At 42.1% G+C, this 23,824-nt stretch overlaps 1 protein-coding gene across 18 annotated transcripts in view; it reads right to left on the bottom strand.

The window, feature by feature from the left end:
- Window positions 1-23,824, bottom strand: part of dmd (dystrophin) — a 216,594-nt gene that overhangs the window by 47,853 nt on the left and 144,917 nt on the right. For 17 of the 18 annotated variants that reach the window (XM_061785408.1, XM_061785324.1, XM_061785369.1 and 14 more), the window contains 8 exons: window positions 23,013-23,202; window positions 19,599-19,771; window positions 19,307-19,463; window positions 15,378-15,489; window positions 13,278-13,546; window positions 13,049-13,195; window positions 9,071-9,134; window positions 5,543-5,603 (listed from right to left, as the gene is read on the bottom strand). In XM_061785408.1, coding sequence (XP_061641392.1) covers window positions 5,543-5,603; window positions 9,071-9,134; window positions 13,049-13,195; window positions 13,278-13,546; window positions 15,378-15,489; window positions 19,307-19,463; window positions 19,599-19,771; window positions 23,013-23,202 — 1,173 coding nt within the window. Of the gene's footprint in view, window positions 1-5,542; window positions 5,604-9,070; window positions 9,135-13,048; window positions 13,196-13,277; window positions 13,547-15,377; window positions 15,490-19,306; window positions 19,464-19,598; window positions 19,772-21,007; window positions 21,039-23,012; window positions 23,203-23,824 lie in introns of those variants that run through there. The other variant, XM_061785468.1, reaches the window with a different exon arrangement.

Below are 23,824 nucleotides of genomic sequence, written 5' to 3'. Positions count from 1 at the left end.
AGGCATGCTTGAAATGGTGACTTTAATGCTACGAAAAAGCTGATGCACACGTCGAGATGTACAGTGGGTACGGAAAGTATTCAGACCCCCGTAAATTTGTCACTTTTTTTATATTGCAGTCATGTGCTAAAATCATTTAAGCTCATTTTTTCCACATTAATGTACACACAGCACCCCATACTGACAGAAAAAAATGGAATTGTCTACATTTTTGCAGATTTATGAAAAAAGAAAAACTGAAATATCACACAGCCATAAGAATTCAGACCCTTTGCACAGTATTTAGTAGAAGCACCCTTTTGAGCTAATACAGCCATGAGTCCTTTTGGGAATGATGTTTTTCACACCTGGATTTGGGGATCATCTGCCATTCCTCCTTGCAGATCCTCTCCAGTTCTGTCAGGTTGGATGGTGAATGTTGGTGGGCAGCCATTTTCAGGTCTTTCCAGAGATGCTCAATTGGGTTTAAATGAGGGCTCTGGCTTTCAAAAACAGTCACCGAGTAGTTCTGAAGCCACTCCTTTGGTATTTTAGCTGTGTGTTTAGGGTCATTGTCTTTTTTGAAGGTGAACTTTCGGCCCAGTCTGAGGTTCTGAGCACTCTGGAGTAGGTTTTCGTCCAGGATATCCCTGTACTTGGCCGCATTCATCTTTTCTTCGATTGCAACCAGTCTCCCTGTCCTTGCAGCTGAAAAGCACCCCCACAGCATGATGCTGCCACCACCATGCTTCACTGTTGGGACTGTACTGGACAGGTGATGAGCAGTGCCTGGTTTTCCACACATGCCACTTAGAATTAAGGCCAAGAATTTCTACCTTGGTCTCATCACACCAGAGAATCTTATTTCTTACCATCTTGGAGTCCTTCAGGTGTTTTTTGTTAGCAAACTCTATGCAGGCTTTCAAGTTTCTTGCACTAAGGAGAGGCTTCCTTCGGGCCCCTCTGCCATAAAGCCCCGACTGGTGGAGGGCTGCAGTGATGGTTGACTGTCTAGAACATTTGCCCATCTCCCGACTGCATCTCTGGAGCTCAGCCACAGTGATCTTTGGGTTCTTCTTGACCTCTCTCACCAAGGCTCTTCTCCCCCAATTGCTCAGTTTGGCCAGACGGCCAGCTCTTGGAAGGGTTCTGATCGTCCCAAACGTCTTCCATTTCAGGATTACGGAGGCCACTGTGCTCTTAGGAACCTTAAGTGCAGCAGAATTTTTTTTGTAACCATGGCCAGATCTGTGCCTTGCCACAATTCTGTCTCTGAGCTCTTCAGGCAGTTCCTTTGACCTCGTGATTCTCATTTGCGCTGACATGCTCTGTGAGCTGTAAGGTCTTATATAGACAGGTGTGTGGCTTTCCTAATCAAGTCCAATCAGTAAAATCACACAGCTGGACTCCAAAGAAGGTGTAGAACCATTTTAAGGATGATCAGACGAAATGGACAGCACCCGAGTTAAATATATGAGTGTCACAACAAAGGGGTCTGAATACTTATGGCTGCGTTATATTTCAGTTGATCTTATTTAATAAATCAGCAAAAATTTCAACAATTACGTTTTTATTCTGTCAATATGGGGTGCGTTTGTACATTAATGAGGAAAAAAATGAACAAATTATTTTAACAAATGGCTGCAATATAACAAAGAGTGAAAAATTTTCTGTCTCTGTACCACTGACTTACAGGATGGATGAACATTTCAAATCCAAGATGGTATCACAAATATTCTTAGTTAATGTCGGTTTTACCTTGTGAATTTCATCCACTTTATGTTTCAAATAAATTTTCAATCAACAGTACAAAAACATGGGAGACTTTTGAAACACCCTGGATTATCAAATCTTGGAGAAAATGTGTGTGTGAAGAAGTCAAACTAGGTTTATCTGATAGAAGTTCCACAACAGCAGCAATTTAAATAGTGAAAAGTCCAATTTGACAGAACTGGTTTGTGATTTGTGTATATATTTTTGAAAGAAAACAAGATTTTGTTTTTATAATTGCTTCCCCTGTGATTGACTGTCCAGTATGCCGCCTCTCGCAGAAAGTCAGCTGGGATCGGCACCAGTTACCCATGACCCTTATGAAGACGAGTCTAGAAAATGGAGGAATGGGAAAACTCCTGTCATGGTGAACAATTTCCAAAACCTAATCTACAGCGTTTGTGTATAGATGAAGATAAGAGAGCTTTTTTTTAACAACCAGAGGCGTTTAGAGCTTACAATGAGACTTTACACGAATCTGATCGGCCTGATCGGTATCGGCCGATTTTAGCATTTTATGCTGATCGGCTGATCGGTTTTAATGACATAATTTGCTGATCCGATCAATGACGTCATTGATCTACTCTGCAAAAGACATTTACTCCGCGTCACCATCGTATACAGTATATTTGAATCCAAAAGCTAGTTTATTTTTAGCCTTGTCGTGTGTCTTTTGACGTAGTACTGTAAATATCTGACCACCAATAAAGTTATTGGGGAAAAAAAACATGGTGGTGTGGGACAAACAGCAATAAAATCTTGTATTCCGATACCACCGCATCCCGTTTTTACGATCATTGGGCTTTATCTTGTCTACTCAAATGCGACCGGATACACTCGTTACCATGGCGAGGACAACAAGAGTGGATCGCGCCGACTGTATTATAAGTACAAAATGGGGGAAAACGTGTGTTGGTGGTCACCGGTGCTCGGGAGAGGACGTTTGTCTAAGGCTTGCTTGAGGTATGTTCATGTACTTTTAATACGATACGGCTCGCAAGCAGGCAACAAAACATTATGTAGCCTACCAAGCTACTGCTAGCACTAACGGTTGTACCGGCGTTCTGTCGAATCATGCTCTCAAGTTTCGGTGTGGGTTAAGTAATTTAATTACAATAAAGTAATTTAATTACAGTAAGTTAGCACCCATTATTTCTGTCATGTAGTAATGTTGGTTTGACCTGACTGATTAGAATACATGACCTGACTAGAGCAGTCACTTCTAACCTTTATGGAGCGAAGGCACATATTTTACAAGTGAAAAATCTCACGTCACACCAACAAACAAAAATGTCACAAAATGTGGAGACATTAATTACTGTACGTACTTCCTGCCATCTAATAGAAGACCATTCATTTGTCACTATGCCTCACTGGCATAAATAGAGGAAAAAAGATACATTATTTATTGTAAATATATTTTTTTGAACAATTAAGTAAACAAGTATATACAGTAAATGAAAAGGTCATATAAAATAGACACATTGCTGCATCTTGTGATCGGCTCGGTTATCGTTTTTTTTTTTTTTAACTCGCTGATCGGTGATCGGCCCCAAAAATCCTGATCGTGTAAAGCCTATTTAAAATTCACTCCGTGATAGCAATGATTAAATGTTTCAACTTAAAGTGTGAATATTAAGTAGAGAAATTATCCCGTCATTTTACATTGAGCAATGTGGCTTGCATTCATCTTCTAAGACTGCAAAAAACGTACACTGTAGAACAGGCTCAAGACTGCCTATTGATAATGTTTACTGTGTACTTAAATAAATAGAAGTTAAGCTAGATACACAATGAAATACTTCCAAATTAAAAAACGGAACCCCAGAGAATTTTGTTCTCGTCGATGAAGAGAAATGAAGATGGCTCTACTGCCTTTTGTGAGGTGTGTCGCGTTGATTTTGACTTTCCAAATATGGTTCCTTGCCCTGTAAAAGCGCTACATGTCTTAAGCAACCAGCTCTACACACTAACACAATAACTTGCATATTTTCAATGGAATGTAGGAAATGTATTGAATGAAACAGAACATATATTTGACACAAAACAACAGTTTAATCTTATCTCAATCCCTAAAGGAAAATTCCATTTACGCTCTGTGTTATATTTTTGTTGTATGCCACACAGAGAAGCAACAGATAACACACATGCAGGCGTGCAGTGATGGTGTGTGGAAACAGTGGTGCGCCCCTGGGCTAAAAGTAAGGAACATCACTTCAGTGACACTTCGGGCCTGATTTACTATGATCCCAAATAGTGGGCTCTAAATTGTGTGTTCACTCACTCTAACAGTTGTTGCTGTTGGTGGAGACTGCTGTATTAAAAGTAGTGTTTCACACTTTAAGAACAGTAGCCCCAATGGTTTTGTCCGAAAAATTTGGGAGAGGACCTCAAGTGCAAAACTTTCAGTTTGAAGTGATGTAACTGGTAGTGGAAGTGGAAGAGGCAAAAAAATATATTACTGAGTTACGGAAAATACATCCATCGCAAAATTTATTGGAAGCCTCCAACCGCCTTGGTTTGTTTAATTTAATTTGCGTGGCAATTGTAGGTATCTGCTCATCTTACATAACATTCCATTTAAACTGTGGGACAGCACATCTGGAAAACTGCCTGGGAGAGGCCAGGACTGATGGGCCTCATGCGGAATGTCACGTAACCAAACCAGAAAACAGGTTGGCGGACTTACTGTGTGCGCAACGATAACTACGGGCTGATGACATGATGGTTTGAAATCGAACTTGCCGGAACATAATTTTCTTTACTGTTGCCGTCTTTTGACAAAGGTTAAATACTGTACATGTGTATGATTTATTTATACATTCAGTATATGATATGATAGACGTAAACACAAACAAAGCCTAAAAATCTGAAGTGGTCATCTTTGGTAGCTCTTAAAGACACTGTAGACGTTTAATATTTCTATAGGTGCTTTTTTCCAGTCTCCTGCCATAGGGCTCCGCCAGTGACCTGAAGTTCCTCTTCCTGTTTTGCTGAATGTGGAAGTTGGTTGTGCATAACTCCTAATGTCACTTTCCCCTGAAATGACCCAGACGCATGAAAATGCAGAGCTGGAAGGAGTTCTGTCACAGATGATATGACATGACTCCTTCTTATGACTGGCTCCAAGTCAGCTCAAAAATTGCATCGCTTAAGGGACGCCATTTCACGATGATTTTTGTTTCTGACATTTCAAAATTGTTTACAAGAGCAGAAAAGATCTGTTCTCCTCGTTGCCTTTCATTTCACCTACGCCCCTCCTTGCCGCAATAACCGTAGCTATCGTTACGCACAGGGGTGATGCTTTGGACCTGTCTTTCAGTATTTAAAGATGCAAAATTAGCCAGCACAATTCATCTCAGGTTAGATTATTTACATTGCAGGTGCTAATTTAATCTATTCCCAATACTTTGGGACATACTTGGCAAATAAAGATGATTCTGATTCTGATATTTTGCACGTTCGAGGAGAATAGCGAAAAATGAACTGCGTAGAACTTTTGCCCGTTGGCAGACGTAATCCTGGTACACCCTGTTAGTACATGACCTTCCACATCTGTTTGTGTGAGAAATAAAGTTTTTGCACACACAAACCTTTTGTAAATAAGCCCCTTAATGTTTAATTGGTTATGGACAGTAATAAAAACAGTCACCACCCACACATACTTAGCTGAAAATACAAGGAAACTAGCGAAGCGAATAGTCCAACAATGATTTTGTATTCAATGGCACAAACGCCATCACATTTATTTACTTTAGAGACATGCTTTTGCTGCTGGAATAGATGTACTTACTTAATGTAGTAGGGCACGTTGTTTGGAGAGACACCTTGCTCGAAGGGGCTGTCAACAGACCCTGCAGAGATAGAGGTTGGGGGATGGCTTTTAAAATGTTTAAAATAAACCATATGTGAAGTTGCCTGGATTGTAGTGTGCAAAGTTGTTATTATAAACAAGTGCAGTGGCCTCATAAAACCAAATTGTAAACAGTAAGTGTCAGCTTTGTTCAAACGGCCTGATGTCAGCGGGATTGTGCCTCGCAGGTAACATTCCTGGAGTTGAAATCCAGCATGCGCACAACCACAGACACACAAACACACACACATTCAGAGGCACACACACAAACAGACACACAGGCACAGATACACAAATATTAAAGTCACTTTGTTTCTATGCTGTTCGGGTCGGTTTAGTTTGTTTTCCTTTGAGTCATGTTTACTTTAGCAAAGTGTGTGTGTGTTGTGTGTGTTTGTGCGCATGTGCGCATGTGTGCATGCGTGTATATGTGTGCGTGTATTATCCTCCACTTCCCATTCCTGCTTTCCTCTCTCCTTACTAGGTCCGACCCCCCTCCCTCTCCACCCCTTTGGGCCCCGCCTTCTTCTCCCCTCTTCTCCCCTCTCTTGGTGCCCTCGCCCGTCCTTGCTCACGACGGGCGCTTAACATGGGCTCGCTTTGGCGGGCTATGACCCGTTTTGGGGTGGCTGCTGGCTCCTGCATTGGGCCCCATTGGTGGGTGGGGCCCCCATGCTCTCCGGGGGTGGTGGAGGCGTTGGCGGCGGGGGGTCTCGCTGGGTAGGGGGTGTTGTTGGTGGTCTGGTGCCCGTGCCCCTCCCCTTGGGACTGGTTGGGGCGCCTCGGTTGTGTTCGGGACCTCCCTGGGTCCTGGGGGGTAGATGGGGTTCCCGTGGTTGGGTCCCCTGCTGGACGGGCTCGCTGACTCGACCCCCCGATGTGCCCTCAGCAACTCCGTACAACAGTTGACTAACATGCATGTGATATGGTAGCTCTCATTCACTAATAAGTTCGATGGACACACTATAGGCTTTATTTACTTCTGCTGGGATCACTAACAACAACACAGGTTATACTAACATATCAATTCACAGGTTCTTACAGGTGTTCAGACACTAAAAAATGAATCCCATCACACCACTCTTCAATAGCACTGCCTTGCTCATTTTCCCCACATCCGGTCCTGCCCTTTTCTGTCCTCTCTTATCTTGTTCTCTTGGTTAGATATTGCATGTCCTCACCAGGTGTGTGTCCCCCCCCCCCTCATCTACAAATCACTCTTATCCCTCTGTCTGTCCCCTAAAACACTTTTCTGTCCGGCTGCATTTTCAATAAATATCAGAATAATTAAAAAAAAATAATTAAAATAAGCAGAGGGAGTATTTCAAACTCCCCTGGTGCACAACAAAACTGTTCCAGCACAAAGGCATACAGATCCACCATTCTGCAAGGCCATGCAGCTGAACAGGACAGGTTTAAAAAAATAAAAATAAAAAAAAAAGTAGACCTTTTCATAATGTAAACAATTGGTGCCAACCACTGCTAACCTAAAATGTTTAGGTATCATTGTGATTTTGTTTAAAAAAAAAAAAAAAAAAAAGTAAAACTAATCCAACGGAACCTGTAGGTGAGGAAGATAAATTTAGCCAATTAATAGCCAATTAATTGACTTTTCTGTTGCTCGGATTAATCGCACAGACGTGCTCTTTCGCCTGTGAAATCGATAGCGTACTGTACATTGATGTTTGCTAGCAGGCAAGCCATTATCCTTTGCTAAATTACTCAAGAACAACCCAACTAAACGCTTTATACATATCTGTGAGAAATGCCTTCTACAAAACCGATGATGGAGGTTTGGTTCCCACTCTGTCCCTTTAAGTGGCTACTCCAACGTTTAGTTAGGTTGTTCTTGAGTAATTTAGCAAAGGATAATGGCTCGCCTGCTAGCAAACATCAGTGTACAGTACGCTATCGTCTATGTCTATCGCTATGTCTGTGCGATTAATCCGAGCAACAGAAAGGTCAATCAATTGGCTAGTCTCACAATGATCACGTTAACTAAACCTGAGTGCCTACCACTTCTATTTTTGAATCAACTTACCTTTGAAAATGTAAATTATGGCCGGCGTTCTTTCTACCTTGGAAGAAATCAACCTCACTTAAAATATTTTCGATTGACACTACGGCGTAGAGAAGCAGGCGAAAATAAACACTCAAGCCATTTACTCTGTTTTCTCAATCACTGTGCCTTGGTCAAATGACATATAAGGTTTGTATACTTGTGGTGCAATCAGACAACGCTCGAGCTTTTCCCATCCTGCAGTCCATGTGACGTTATGGTGAAAAGGTCTCTAGTGCTCTCTATTATTAACCAATTTCGAGTGGTGCTGAATCTATTAGAAATTGTATAGCAACTCCCCTCAGATGAACTATATGCTCGCAACATTGAACTGCCTCTCAACCCAATCTGCAACAGAACCTATACCACTTTCAAGTATGCAATGAACATGCAAATTTATGCTGACCTTACAATTAACTTTGACAAAGACTAAAACCTCAAAATCAGAATGATTCTTGGCTGTTTTACCGGAGTCACAACATGTGATAACACTGACAATACAATGAAGTCAGTGTACATTTACTGTCCCCTCAAAATAACCCAATAGATAATCATGAATGTCTAAACTACTGGCAACAAAAGTGAGACCACCCCGAAGTGAAAATTGGAAATGCCAAGGCCTGTCACTAGTTCCTTGATCCCATCATGAAGGAGTGGACGAGGACTGTAGTGGCAACATGCGAAGCTCTGGTGAACTACATGCCTAATACGAGGGTTAAGGCAGCCATCCATCCATCCATTTTCTTTACCGCTTATCCTCACTAGGGTCGCGGGCTGCTGGAGCCTATCCCAGCTATCTCTGGGCGGGAGGCAGGGTACACCCTGAACCGGTCGCCAGCCAATCGCAGGGCACATAGAAACAAACAACCATTCGCGCTCACATTCACACCTACGGGCAATTTAGAGTCTTCAATCAACCTACCACACATATTTTTGGGATGCGGGAGGAAACCGGAGTTGCCTGGAGAAAACTCACCCATGCACTGGGAGAACATGCAAACAGGGTTAAAGTAGTGCTGGGAAATAATGGTGGTCACAGAAACGATTGGAACTCTGGCCACAATTAAAACAGTTTCACCTAGGGGTGTACTCACTTTTGTTGTCAGTGGTTAAGACATTAATAGCTGTGTCAGACAGTAGTAGCCAGTAGTTTGTGAACGATTCCAACTTCAGCTACACTTGCACAAGGAGAACAGACCGTCAATCGTCATGAATACTTGAAGAGTATAATTTGACACATGGCCCAGAGCACAGTCATCCACATCTCCCAGGGTCAGTACAAAACTCAACTGATACCTGAGAGTAGAATGGATTAAGGACAAGAGTCCAGGGCCATATTGAAAAATACTGATGTGAGTGAATAACTACATTAATACACCATCATCAACAAAAAAGAGTGTTTTACTCACCATGAAGGAGGCCAAAGTCTTGATGTGCATCCATCAGCTGCTTTAGATGGTCATTGACTGACACCTGATAGAGGGGGGAAAAAAAACCAAAAAAAACCGATAAGCATTCACTGGGCCTTGTTATATCAATAGGAATATACATTTCGTAGACACTTTATAAGGTACACAATCCAATGAGATCAAATACAAGAACCTAAAAAAAATTCTGCCTTGGATGCATGGATGGATAGTTTGCAGTGACGGAGAACTGCACTCCTGTGTCTCATAATTTCCCTCTCAAATTTAACTAAATAAACAATATATTATAATACCATGTCAATTAAAAACGCCATTGTTTTGTAAAGGCATCATTTTTGATACAGTTGTTGTTTTGGATCTCATTGCGGCAACTGATTGTCAATGAAGTCCTTTCCACGCAAACTGAATACTGCAGTTGCATTAAAACAGGTTTTACAGTGTATGTAGAAAATCGTATGCACCTTTTTTGGTGTGTGTGTGTGTGTGTGTGTAAGTGTGTAGAAGTGTATGTGCATGTGTGTGTGTGTGTGTGTGCCATGTAGACTCATGATAAAAGATGCAGTACAAGTATGATGCAGGCAAAGACATAAAGAGCCATGGGTGACAATAACTGAATGTACCACACTTTGAGAATCACAAGTGTTCTCTGCTGGTTTTCAGTTTGCTGCGGGATATGTGACATATTTCCTGCAGTCAGCTGGCATTCATAGAAAATCATCATTATTCAAGCTTTCTGTGACTACGGCACACAAATGCTACTACAACATTTCTCCTGAAATTACACCTTTCAAATGGGATGGGAGTTGACACAAAGCCCGTTGATGCATGAGGGTGTGGTTGCTTGCAGGAAGCACCCTGAAAATGTCTACAGAAGATGCACTAATCTCCAAAATGTTCCCTGGGAGCTCCCACAGGGATGTAGGAGGAGATGATTATTTCAGATCCAGGAAAGTTAAAAAAAAGTGAATCATCAAAAGTGTCTCAGCTTTTCTTTAATAGAATAAGTATGCAATTCACCCAGAATGAAGTGCTCACCTAATTAACCACCTTTCCTCTACAACAATCTGAAGGCTATACTTGGGAGAAGGAATGAGTACATGTGATGAGGATCAGATGAATTAGAGTAAGATATGAAAGTAATGCCAATCATTTTTATTTCTTATCTTCATGCCCACCTCACTCAAGCCATTTGAGCTCCATTTTTTTTTCTCATATCCACAGTAACCTAGTTGAAATTGTACAAGTGAATATGAGCGAGAGGAATTTGCTGCAATTATTCAATGAGAGAGTCCGGGTGCTGGCCAGACGGCTTCGCAGTGTTCTGAGTAAAGACCAGGATTAATTGTTTAAAGCGATCTCAGCATGTAGGTTCCTGCTTCCCTCTGATCATTGAGCTGAAAAAAAATATCTTCTGTACCAATATGACCATTTCAAATGTTTCAAGTGCTTGTACAATGTATTCCGTGTATATGCACCTTAAAAGTAAGCAATCATTTGCATTTTACTGTGCATACTGGAGTCAGATGAAAGCCTTCTACAAGAAGCAGGAGAAATGATTTGGAATGAAAAGTATGCTAAAACACAATTTTAGTGCCAGAAATATGAACTGCAAACCAGGTTTCCCAAAATGGGTTGCAACTCAATTTATATTGGGTTGCATGTTTTCAGAGTAATGCTGTAAGCCATTTTCTTAATTAACAAGAAGGAAAACATTTTTTTTTTAGCCACAAGTGGCTTTTTGATTCATGTTTGTGCCCTTGGGAGGAACCACATTTGTGACATCCTAAAAATAGGATTGCTTCTACTGTTGAGATTTTAGCCCATTTTCATTTTCACACTAAAAAGATTCCATGTGACTGCAGATCTGTTTTCTCTTTGATTTGTTTGACAGTTGGCAACCTGTTACATTACACATTATTTACCACCTATGAATCAGGCACACTGCCATTTTGAATTCATAAACAGACTCCGGAACCTGGTCGGGCTTTCTGGGACTTGTCTCACAGATCGCAGTTTCTTTGTAGGTTTGGATACACATTCCTCCAGAACGTGTCAAATTGAGTGTGGGGTGCCCCAAGGTTACATTTTAGGTCCAATTATTTTTAATGTGCACATGCTACTGGGCACGTCATCAGTAGACACGGCATCAGCTTCCACAGTTTTATGCAGATGACACACAGCTGTACATCGCTGTGTCTCCTGATGACACAGGGGCAATTGATGTACTGTATTTTAGATATTTAGTCATGGATCGCAGTGAATTTCCTTCAGCTCAACCAGGACAAAGGTTTTAGCTATCAGTCCAAAAGGTAGGAGAGAGAAACTTTTACCAAAACTACAAGATTTTAAACCCTCACAAAGTATTAAAAACCTGGGTGTAGTTTTTTACTCTGAGCTTACTTTTATTCCACATATCAATAATGTAACCAAGATTTTTAACATCTCAAGAATATAGTCCGAGTCTGCCGTTTCTCTCTCAGGCTAACACGGTGGTGCTAATGGATGTTTTTATCTCCTGTTGTTTAGACTACTGTAATGCCCTGCTCTTTGGTCTCCCAAAAAAGAACATCTACACTCTACAACTAGTCCAGAACTCAGCTGCTCGTGTGGTGACAAAGACCAGAGGGCGAGAGCACATTACACCGATTTTGAGATCGCTGCATTGGCTAACCGAGTGTTTCAGGATCAATTTTGAAGTTCTTTTATTAGTTTTTAAATGTTTCAATGGTCTTGGGCCATCATATCTATCCGATACGCTTTTATCTTATCAACCCTCGCAAGTCCTGAGGTACTCTGGCAGTGGCCTTTTAATCATTCCAAAAACTAGAAGAAAAACCCAAGAGGAGGCTGCCTTTAGCCATTATGGCCCGCGCTTCTGGAACAGCCTGCCAGAGGGCATCAATAACGCAGAGAGTGTTGATGCTTTTAAAGGAAGGCTCAACACTCCCCTGTTTGGTTTAGCCTTTAACTGATCTGATTTTTATTTTACTCATTTCACTTATTTATTAATTTCCCTATTTATTCATTACTTATTTTACTCATTTATCAATTTATTTTTATCATAATTTATGGTATCTCTTATTATCCTTTATAGTATCTCTTATTGTCATTCAGCTTTTATCCTGTTTTATTGTTTTTTTTTAGTCTTTTTAAGTTTTACTCCAGTGTCTCCTCATGGGAGCCTCCATGTCGGGAGGTCTGTTCAGTCTGCCTGAGGGGATGTCATCCTGGAGCCTATTGGGGCCGGGAGGACTGGCGGTCTCTGCACAATGTGGGGAGTCCCACCCAGTCTACTCCGGTGATGAGCAGTCCCTCTTCTTCTCCAGATATGACTCTTGTAATTCAGGCCAAAAAGTTCTATTTTGGTTTCATCAGACCAGAGAATTTTGTTTCTGCAGGTCTGAGAATCCTTAAGGTGTCTTTTGGCAAACTCCAAGTGGGCTGTCATGTGCCTTTTAGTGAGAAGTGGCTTCCGTCTGGCCACTCTACCATAAAGGTCTGATTGGTTAAGTGCGTTAGCAATGGTTGACCCTATGGATGGTTTTCCTATCTCCGCAAGGGAACACTGTAGCTCCGCCATAGTGACCGTAGGGTTTTTGTTCACTTCTATAACCAAGGTCCTTCTTCCCCGGTTACGCAGCTTGGTCGGACGAGCAGATCTAGGAAGGGTCCTGGTGGTTCCAAACGTCTTCCATTTCCAAATAATCGAGACCAAAGTGCAACATTCACATTCAGACCTAAGAACAATTTAAAGTCTTCAAATGTGGGAGGAAGCCTCAGTACCCAGAGAAAACTGCAACCTCACCTCAGAAAGGCCGGCGGCTGGATTCAAAATCTCAACCTCAGAACTGTGAGGGCATCGTGGTAACCACTCACCAACCGTGTCGCTAAGACAGTTCTAAAATTCTAAAAATCAGAATAGAGTTGTGTAAAGCGCTTTCTGAGTACACCAGAGAGTACCTGCAACAGTTTCCAGCGTGTGTTGAGCTCTTCAATGCGTTCCAGGTTGCTGGGCGACAGGTGGCGTTCAGGCAGACTGAAAGTGGACGCCAACTGGTTCATGTGCGTTACGTCTTCCTGAATGGGCGCAATCTCTTCCTGGAACTCCTGTATCACACGTGTGACAAAAAAAGGAAGTTAGATACATTTTAGCGTAACGATGTTTGTGTGGACAAAACACCAATTCCACCTTGACTCTTTGGATGTGCTCGGGCAGCGAGTTGATGAGAAGATCACAAACAGGCTCCCAAGCATCCTTCACCATCTCTGCCTGCCTCAGCTGCCCATCCACAAGGTCCTCTGCCTCCAGGAGCTCCATCAGCCGCTGCAGAGCAAGCTCCAGCGTCCTCAGCCAATCAGCAGAGTTGCTATTGAGCTGTTCCCATTTGGTCGTCACGTCATTTGCTTCCTTACGCAGGATTCGCCCCACATTCTGGGCGCGCTCCATGGAACCGATGTCTGAGGTACGCACAAGGACTCAAATCATATTTATGTCCTTTTACATAACTTGAGATGTCATTTTAAACACCGTCTACCACCGTCATCTTCTGTGTATTACTTTTCTATGCCATAGTTATAAGGCTTTCAGAAAAAAAAATCTGTTCATAAAAAAAACTCCCACAATCCATGCCTATTAAAGTAAATATGGAGACAGCTACAAATGACCTTAGGTACCCAAGACATCTTGGGTCATATGACATTTACAGACTTTAGCATTGCTGTACAGCTAGAAATGTATGTTCATGGATTACCATGACATTGCTCAAATCTGTAAATGACATATGACCCAAGATGTCCGGGGTAGCTAAGGTCATTTCTTCTATTCTAATAGAAGTAGGAAAGAGAAACAATTTTCGGACCATATTGCGATGCCAAGCACTTACAAACACACTTCATTTAGATCCGATCCAAATTAAAATATGTCCTGTATTCTGCAAACAAAAAAATTCTGTGGCTGCAAAGGATGGACAACTACGAATCCAGAGCATCACCTAATTCCCCCCAAAAGAAATAATAATAATACAAACAAAAACAATGTAACTGTCTGATGAAGCAACATGTACAAAGATAGTGATCAGAACCTGGGCCTTAGATAACTCCAATATCTTGGGTCAGATACTCTAAAAATATATATATTTTTTCTGTCATTTAAGAATGGAGACTTGATTGATTTAATCAAATAGCAAAGACACTTGATCACTTTGAGGAGGCTGGATGAGAAGATGCCGTTTCAATACCATTACGTAAACCCCGTAAATGTCACTCAAAAGATCCTGTGTGAACTTTCTCAATGCAGCAGGAAAGTGTTTTGTTCCTTCAGTTATTAACAGCTGGATTCCTGCCTCTCTTGTTCCATTCCGTCTAGTGGTCCATAAAACCTCAGCAGTAACTGGGCTGTTGCTATGGTGCCACAAAGTTTGTTTGTTAACTTCCACGTGACCATTGCCATGTGAATGCCAGGGTGCAGTACTTTAGAGGCCAATTTTACGCAATAGTCTGAAAGCACTAGCAAGGAATACGCATCAAGTAAACTTCCCTCAGAAATTGTGAGATGCTTTCACAGTGGTAGAATCCAAACAAACAAAATAATTGCGGACGTTAACAGTGTTTCAGCACGTTATACCGTAGCACTCGTGCAAATCTTCCCCATAAGGGCTGTGACAGTAAAGTGGTGAACAAAGACCTCAGATGACCTCTGAGCTCGGACACATATTAGTGACTATGACCTTCTTGCGAGATAAATGGTCAAAAGCCTCTGACCCAATAAGTCTTCAGTGTGGCAATAATAAATGACTTAACCGGAAGAGCCACACAGTTTGTTAAAAATTGGAATGCTATTTGGTACAGAGGAAGAAAAATACCTGCAATGCAACTTTTGAGCTGGGATGTCTAGAGTGTGTCACTTTCGCACCTTGCAAGCTCAAACCTCCTCAGAGTATTATTTATGAAAACAACATTGGCTCTAGAGACTGAACCATGCTGCAAAGAGCAAAGATCTGCAAGTAATTGCTGCCCCCTTAAAAATCGCCCAAAATATGCTGCAAGATGGTCCCAAAGCATTCCTCACACTAATTCATTTCAACATAATTCCTTGGCATCAAGATGCCACAAGTTCACGCTAAAGTAACATTTGTATTGCTTTGGCAGAAGCACAAAAACAGTTGTTTATCAGCAATTATGTACACTTTTTTTTTATATCATTCTTTCTTATGCTCATGTGAGAAACATCAAAGTAAGTCGTGAAACCTAAAAAGTGCCTGTATGTTAAATTAGTTTTTGAGTAAGTTACCTCGCTGCTCACGTAATGGAGGCTCTTGGGGCAATTCGGAAAGGAAGACTCCAACATCATCAAGTGCCTTGGTCACAACAGGCTCTTTGGCTCTTATGTCCTGCCTGAAGCCCTGCAACAAGACATCCGCATGCTTCATTTGGGCACGCCATGCTAATCTACACTGCGAAACCATTTGGGGGAAAAACTCAACTTGCATAAAATGGGATTTTAATTGAACCTGCAGCACTTCTTTTTCCATTTACTCAAGCCTTTGATTTGTAAAATGTCACAGCAACATGAGGTCTGATTCTGATGATGAAACCACAACGATTAAGGGTCATGATGGTTTAGGAGCGGGGAGTTTGAGAATTTCTTTGAGAGGCAGTAAGCTTTTTGAGAGGGGAGGTGAAAATAAACAACTGAAATAAACTTGAATGTGATTGACTTGGACTTGAGCATGTTTAACTTGCTGCCTTCTTGGCCAGATCACCAGGGCAAAATAGATGTTATGGTTTAACTAGTCTTTTACCTGGTAAATAAATATTACTAAATACAATTAAAGTAAATCAAAAATAAATCAATTGCACAAGGATGCACTCCCTTTTATAACAGGCATGTGACTGTGTTCAGAAGTAACTGATTACATTCAAACGCATGTTCAATGGGAGTCCACACCCACCTACCACTATTTTTATTTTTAAGTGGAAAAACAACAACAACAATGCATAGGGCCTTACAGAAACATACCTGTGTGTGTGTGTGTGAGAGAGAGAGAGAGAGAGAGAGAGAGAGGACAGAGCGTACACCAGAAGATGCATGTTTTACAATTACTTGTGACCATAAAATAGTGCTAATTCTGCCATATGCACAGCCAAAACAACAGGAAAATCATCTGCCACTTACTGCAAGATGTTATCTGAAGTTAGAAGTGGGCTGAAATATCCATGTTTGGGCAGTGACAAAACTACGCTGCATGTTAAAGCTGTTGTCACTTCAATTGCCCCACGAAGCCCAATAGAAGACTTTGTTTGCAGACATGTGACTTTCTTGTGTCGTTTGATTGGTGAACTTGAGTCAAACGTCACTGTGGTAATTACGGTGGATTGGAGCAACAGCGCCTGATGTGGAAGTCGAAAATGAAAGTCTAAAAATAGATTTGCACACGCAATTATTGATAAATGAAAGTAGCAAGCGGCATGTAGATTATTGCAATGGAGAAAAAGTACTTAAAATAAATACTTGAGTAAAAGTAAAAAGTATGCTTCATTAAAACTACTCTGACAAGTACAATTTATCCAAAATGTTACTTGAATAAATGTAACAAGAGAAAAGGTAGCGCGTTACTTCCCACCCCTGCTAATAGTCATGTTTCCTTTCTACCATAAGCTATGGGTGAAAGTTGATACATTTTAACTTGTATTTTTGAAAACGTTAACAAAAGACAACAATTATGACAAATCGATCCTATTCATACAGGCCTGCAGAAACAACTGCTTGTCCTCCCACATCTGATCCAAATGGCCACTTTTTAATACCATCTATCAGCATATAGAATGTCTTGGTTTGAAAATAGGCATGCATTGTCAGTAAGGGGACTCAACTGGACAAAAACACAACAGAAGTGTACTCCAAACAGTAGCAATACGTGCGATATTGTGGTGCTTTGTCCGTCAATTGGCACCTCCTTGAACTGGACACAGATTTAGATGTAATCTTCATTTCTTGTCATAAAATAATTATTGATGAAAAGTATATGTAATTGTATTGATTGGGTATTCATTTAATCATGTATGACAAGTAAAAAGTAAATAACTTCTCAGATCAAGCAAACCAATGATCCATCCATCCATCCATTTTCTGAGCCGCTTATCCTCACAAGGGGCGCGGGAGTGCTGGAGCCCATCCCAGCTATCTTCGGGCAGGAGGCGGGGTACACCCTGAACTGGTTTCCAGCCAATCGCAGCCAATGAGCACATATTTTAAGGGATTAATGTCTTACTGATGACGTCTGCCAAAATATCTGGCATAGATTGTCGGTATCCCCTTACCCACCTTTGAGGACTTGCATGCTGCCAGAACTAAGAGCATGCAAAATCTTCTTGGACCCTCCACATCCCGGTCACCACCCCTTCCAGCTCCTTCCCTCAGGTAGGCGCTACCGAACAATGCAAACTAAAACAAGCAGACATTCCAACAGCTTCTTCCCTCTTCACATTAACTTCTTAAACAGTTAACTTACAATTCCATTGCAACATGCTGCCAATTTTTTGTCTTGAGTTTGTTGTCACATTTCTGTCGGGCCAACTATACATTACTCGTGCACTCACTGTAGTAGTCTCGCCACGCTGCACTATTTGCATATCTGTTGTTAACCAATACTGGCCACTCATGTGCCTGAGTAGCATCTGCAACATTTGCACAATCGACTGAGTAACATATACCGGCAATACCAGATTACTAGCAACCTTTTATTGCTCAGTGACTGTTTTTTTTTGTTTTTTCAATGTCTTTATGTCTCAAAAGTGTTCTCTGTCAATAAACTGCTGTTGTCGTACTAGAGCGGCTCCAACTACCGGAAACAAATTCCTTGTGTGTTTTTTAAATAGTTGGCAAATAAAGTTGATTCTGATTCTGATGTATACAAGCTGGTCGAGTGGCATACATTTTCACAATGTCCTGTTTTTGGGGGTCATAATAATGGCCATTCTAATAGTCTGCCTTTACTGTTTCGATGGTGAGATGCTTACAAAGGTGTACAGTAAGTGCCCTATTTTCGTGACCAGTGAAAATCCGGCACGGTGGGCAGCGCAACTATGCGTCAGTGGCGACACTGTGGTGGATCAATTTTATTCCATTCATTCTGCCGCATCCCCTTCCAGTGGTCTTCTTTCCAGCTTTGCTTGGTGCTGCCATGAATATCCGTGGCTTGGCCTTCGGACGCCTAATTCCGCAGAGCTCATCTTATCAGTGGAGGGCTATAGACCTCATCGCCGTCCCCACTGCAGCCATCAAGGCCAAATGCGCAGATGTGCAGAAACTATGTACTCTAAGTCAAAAAGGCATCAGCCACAAACAAAGGCTAAAAGTTGTGAAATATTTTTTCATTTTTTAATGGAAATGTGGTTGCAGCTCTTGGCAGAGTAAAGTAAGTCATATGTTATCATTTGATTCAGTATGATTCTAATAAAAAAATTCGGATTTACCGTTCATTATTTTGGGGGGACTCAAATGCCAATTTGAGTAACCACTGATTCATGAACAGCCCTAGTAAATTTGTAGACCAGCGCAGCCTGGTGGATCAAACAATGGGTGGGCTGCGCCACTGTGGGTGTGTTTAAAGCCAACTTAATTCGTCGCCAATCAAAGCGGCTCCTCTCATTCCCTTTAAATGTGGCACAATGAAAGCCTTGACGGAGACGTGCAGAAGAGGACGATGCGTAATTGCAGTGATCGGTGCGTCAGTGGAGCATTGTGACTGCTCTTGGCCGGTGTGGCAATGGACACTGTGAGTGGGTACCCGGATTAAATACAGAATGAGCTGGTGATAACCACTGGTGACTTAAATATGTCCGCAGACCTCATTATCTTTCTGCCTGAACAAATTCACCAAAATCACATTGGACCAGCGATCTACCTTGCGGCAAGATTTAGACGTGATCTGAGTAGGAGTAAGTTTAGACCAACTTTCTGCCACCAAGTTTTAACTCCACTGTGTGCATCTCCAAGGACACATTCTTGCTGCACCAGAATGCCCAACTTGGCACAGACCGATCTTCCAAATTGGCAAAATGCACAGCGAGCCTTGCGCTTGCACGAAAATAAAAAAAAAACACAATCTATTTCTAGTTCAAATGTTCTTCTGTAAAGGGATCCAAAACTAACACTTCACCATTATCCAAGTCAAATTTTACCAACCACATGTGAATGACAGGTGCGGGTGATCCTACCCGGTGGGTGTCCAACTGGGTTTGGACAGCAGGGACATCGCCGCCTACAGGCATCTCCCGCTCCAGCTGCTGAGCTTTCAGCCTCAACCAGTGTAGCAGTTCCTGCAGCGACATATGTAGCCTCTTCCAAGGTGCCATTTCGGAGTCCAAGTGAGCCCTTTTGAGCCCAAACATATACTCAGTCATTTATTCATTATTCATTTTTTCCCATCCTTACATACTGGTCCTGCATTTTTTTTTTAAACCAAGTTAACATATTTAAAACATCTTTTCAAGTTTGCCTTTCCCTCACCTCATGCTGAGAGTCTTGCTGTACAGATCATTCCAGCGCTGGCTCATGTTGTTCAAACGTCTGTGGAGGAGTGTGGCATCCTCCGAGTCCCCCAGGGAGCTTAGAATCCTCTGGCCCTGCTCATCAAGGGAATGGTACATCTCTGTATGGCCATCAATCTCAACCTCTAGGTCCTGACAGCACACAAAGATGGAAAGACATTGGGATAGCCATCATTGAAAGATGAGGCTCTTCCATCCATTTGTCCCTTCCTGTATGTCTTTAATGAAAGATGCTGAGAAATTGTGGCATTGTCTTAGTGGTAAATTTAAAATCTATGTCATAAACCTAAGTCACAAATTTCAAGTGCATGTTTAAATATCGGCGGCACGGTGGGTGACTGGTTAGCACGTCTGTCTCACAGTTCCGCCTGTGTGGAGTTTGGATGTTCTCCCCGTGCTTCTGTGGGGTTTCTCAGGCTACTCTGGTTTCCTTCCCACATCCCCAAAAATTGTCAAGTACGTTTTTCAACGCTTTGGCATGGAAGAGGGTCATGCACAGCTTGTCAATAAAATTCAGGTTTGTTAACCACCGTCATGACTAACATATCCTTGTAGATTGCATTGCTTTGGATTTGAGATGAGCACAGTTTTTGAGTTGAAAATAAAGGTTAGTGGGTAGGTGACTCTTGGCTTGTCACATCGATTAGGAGGGAGAGAAATGCCAACACGTTGGAAGTTGGACAAGTTTAAGCACCTCACACTAGAACATAGTATATGTACAGTATGTGTGGTATAAACAGAGTGTATGGTGGTAGTTAGTAGAACGTGTGTGTCGAGATTGTGAGAGAAGATGACTCAGTTTATGGAGAGAATGGTGAACGGCATGTAAAAAAGGCATACTCTAGCCATGCGGTGAGTTAGCTCGCTCACGAACATCTGTTAAATTTCCCTCAAATCCCATAATTCTCATGGGATTTTCTAATCAGTTTGTCAAATTCCCCAGCCTATCTTCCTATGAAAATTTACCAGAAATTCTCCAACCCTTTGCAACCCAACTTCTATCACGCAATTGTTTTTGTTTTTAAACCAAGATCTCAAATAGAAGCAATGCCATCCATCCATCAAGCCTGTCGATTGGTCACCAGTCATTCACAGGGAAAATACTGGAGACAGACAACCATTTACACTCACATTGACACCAACAGTCACCTGGCGGGATTCACTTTCATGCTGACCGCAGGAAAGGCCTGTGTAAAACTACATTAGCAGTGATTCGCAAATTATCATTCACCGTTAAAGTGTTTAGGATTTAGTATCTTCGTTAGCATTAGTAGAAGAAGAGCTGGGGATGGAAAGCTAACGTGAAGTATGAAGACTAGGTGATAAGCACGGAGCGACAGACAAGAGAATTTGATTGTCTTTGCTAACCTGGACCTGGTAGACCTTTCTTCGCAACATGCTGAAAAAAAAGTCAGGAATCCCACATGAAAACAAGGAAAGAGCTGCACCATCTATTACGTCTTGTCGTTCAGGAAGATTAGCTCCCAGTGGGTGAAACAATGTCATCTGTTTAGTCATGTATCTATGTGTGTGTTTCTGTGTGTTAGAGAGAGATGGAGAGAGACGGAGAGACAGAGAGAGACATGGATAAGAAGCAGCACAAAGAAATGAAGGAAGACATAAAAAAGTGACACTCAGGAGATGATGATTTCAGAACTTGAAAGGATGCAAACAACTATGAGCACAGTCATTTTCCAATTAAATGTTATCTGCCTGCAGTACTGAAGTGTGTGAGCGCGTGTGTGCATGTATGTGTGCGTGTGTGTGTGTGTGTATGCGTGCGTGCGCATGATCCCTAGAAGTGAGGCTGTGGTGCAATCCGCCATTCTAATTGGGCACAGAAGGCTATCTCAGCAATGTGTACAGGGTCGCTGTTGTGCCCAAGGAGCTGCCAGTGTGATGTGAAGGATGTGTGTAAAGGCATGAATTTTAACCAGTGTGCACTGTGAGTGCGATGTTCCATTGGAATGTGCGTGGAGGAGGGTCATAGGTCAAAATATGTTCTCTGGCAGAACAGAGCCTTCACTTTTTAACGCCTACAAAGCTGTGGATTCTTCCCCCCCCCCCCCCCCCCCATTTGCCACAATGGCCAATCAGATCTCAACATGTTGCCACGTCAGAATTCCTGCCGTGCCAACCAGGGCGGCAAGTGGAGACTTGGTGATGGAATCAAATCATGAATGTTTTTGCAACCGACATGACCACTCCTCAATTTGACGTTTACAATGGGTAGTCCGCTTTCTCCCTCATGCATGTTAGGTTCATTAAGGACTATAAATTCCCAATAGTTGTGAGCATGTCAATGGTAGTTTGTCTTATGTGCCCTAGAACCAGATCAAGTCACATGATTTGGACTTGAGTCATACATTTGATAACTTCTGACACGACTTGACAATATGTTAAAAGACTTGCAACTCAACTTGGACTTGAAGAGCAGTGAGTCGTGACTTGAACCCATCCATCCATCCATTTTCTGTACCGCTTATCGTCAATAGGGTCGCGGGCATGCTGGAGCCTATCCCAGGCTGGTCACCACCGTGCTGTGACTTGACTTGAATTGACTTGAAAAGACTTGCTACTTTGACCAAAGTACTGAGAAACCAAGACTTTGTTGCTTTCTCTATTTACAAGTGTATAAGCAACTCATTGCTTTACTGTAGGAATACATGATCAGTGTCTACACCATTTTAAGATATGAATGATCATACAGTAGGTTGACATGTCCCATACCGTTAATCCTGATACACAGTTTACTTTTATTATCTTTCAACAGTTCACACCCTGTTGGGCACATTCTTCAGTAGAATTGAGCAAGAAGTCATTCTGTCACATATTATCTAAAGTGATGGTTTCATTAAAAAAAAATGAATTAAATTTTTAAAAAAAACAACCTCCAACACAAATCAACAATAAATCCATCCATCCATCCATTTTCTGAGCCGCATCTCCTCACAAGGGTCGCGGGCGTGCTGGAGCCTATCCCAGCTATCATCAGGCAGGAGGCGGGGTACACCCTGAACTGGTTGCCAGCCAATCGCAGGGCACATACAAACAAACAAACAACCATTCGCACTCACATTCACACCTACGGGCTATTTAGAGTCGTCAATTAACCTACCATGTATGTTTTGGGGATGTGGGAGGAAACCGGAGTGCCCGGAGAAAACCCACGCAGGCACGGGGAGAACATGCACACAACATTTATAGATGTTGGAACTCGGTGCACATACCAGGGGCGCCGCATTATAAGGCGCCCCGTCCATTTTGGAGAAAATGTAAGACTTTTAAGTGCGCCTTATGGTCGTGAAAATACGGTAGGTGAATTTGTGAATGGTGAACCGCAAATAGGTTGTTCACTGTATATGTGTCCCACCTTCCATTGTGCCAGAAGATTCCGGGCTGCCTGAGGCTGCTCGGCCAGCTTCTCTTCATTGGTGGCGTCTATTAAAACGTTGCATGTTGTCTCGGCCTCTGTCAGCCAGTTAAGGAACTTATCCAGATCTAGGTAGAACTGCTGCAACAGCTTCAGAGCCACTTCAAGAGCTGCCTCCCTGTCTGAAACACTGGAGAGGTAAAAACACACACACCTAGGATTTAAAGCTACTACGAATTTGTCTGTGTAGTTGCTGATTTAAAAAAAACAAACATTACAATCATCATAATGTGTTAGAATCCACAAAGGTTGAATCAAGGCAACTGGACTGTTCTTGTTTGTTGAAGACATTTCACCATCAATACAAAAGGTTTCATCAGTTCTAAAATCTTAGGTGTGGAGTCTCCTTATTTATGCCTTGGTGAGTGTGCTCCTTGGAGGTGGTGGACAATAGGTTGTTGTTGTTGCCCGGTGTGCCTGGTGAAATGGCCATCCTGCATCCGTCGTTCACACTTCTTGTTGCAAAACACCTACTTAGGGCCACTCTTTCCATTGAATGAGACGACCTTTGGAGGCACGGACATTCCTTTGAAGACAACAATGTCCAAATTCTGGATAGCGAGGACCGCTGGTTTGAAAGAGGTGCAAAAGAAGCCATCACTGTCAAACTAGAAAAGCCATCTCTTAACAGAGGAGGATGTTTGACACATCAACTATTGTCTGTATATAACAACATCCTGACATCTTTCCCTACAAAGGACGCCTCAATCAACAGGAAGAGTGGCCCTAATGAGTTGAAGAGTGAACTACGG

This window comes from Phyllopteryx taeniolatus, chromosome 1, assembly GCF_024500385.1.
Source record: "Phyllopteryx taeniolatus isolate TA_2022b chromosome 1, UOR_Ptae_1.2, whole genome shotgun sequence".
Taxonomy (NCBI): domain Eukaryota; kingdom Metazoa; phylum Chordata; class Actinopteri; order Syngnathiformes; family Syngnathidae; genus Phyllopteryx; species Phyllopteryx taeniolatus.
Note: the sequence above shows the minus strand (reverse complement) of the source record. Positions and strands in the feature narration are given on the sequence as shown.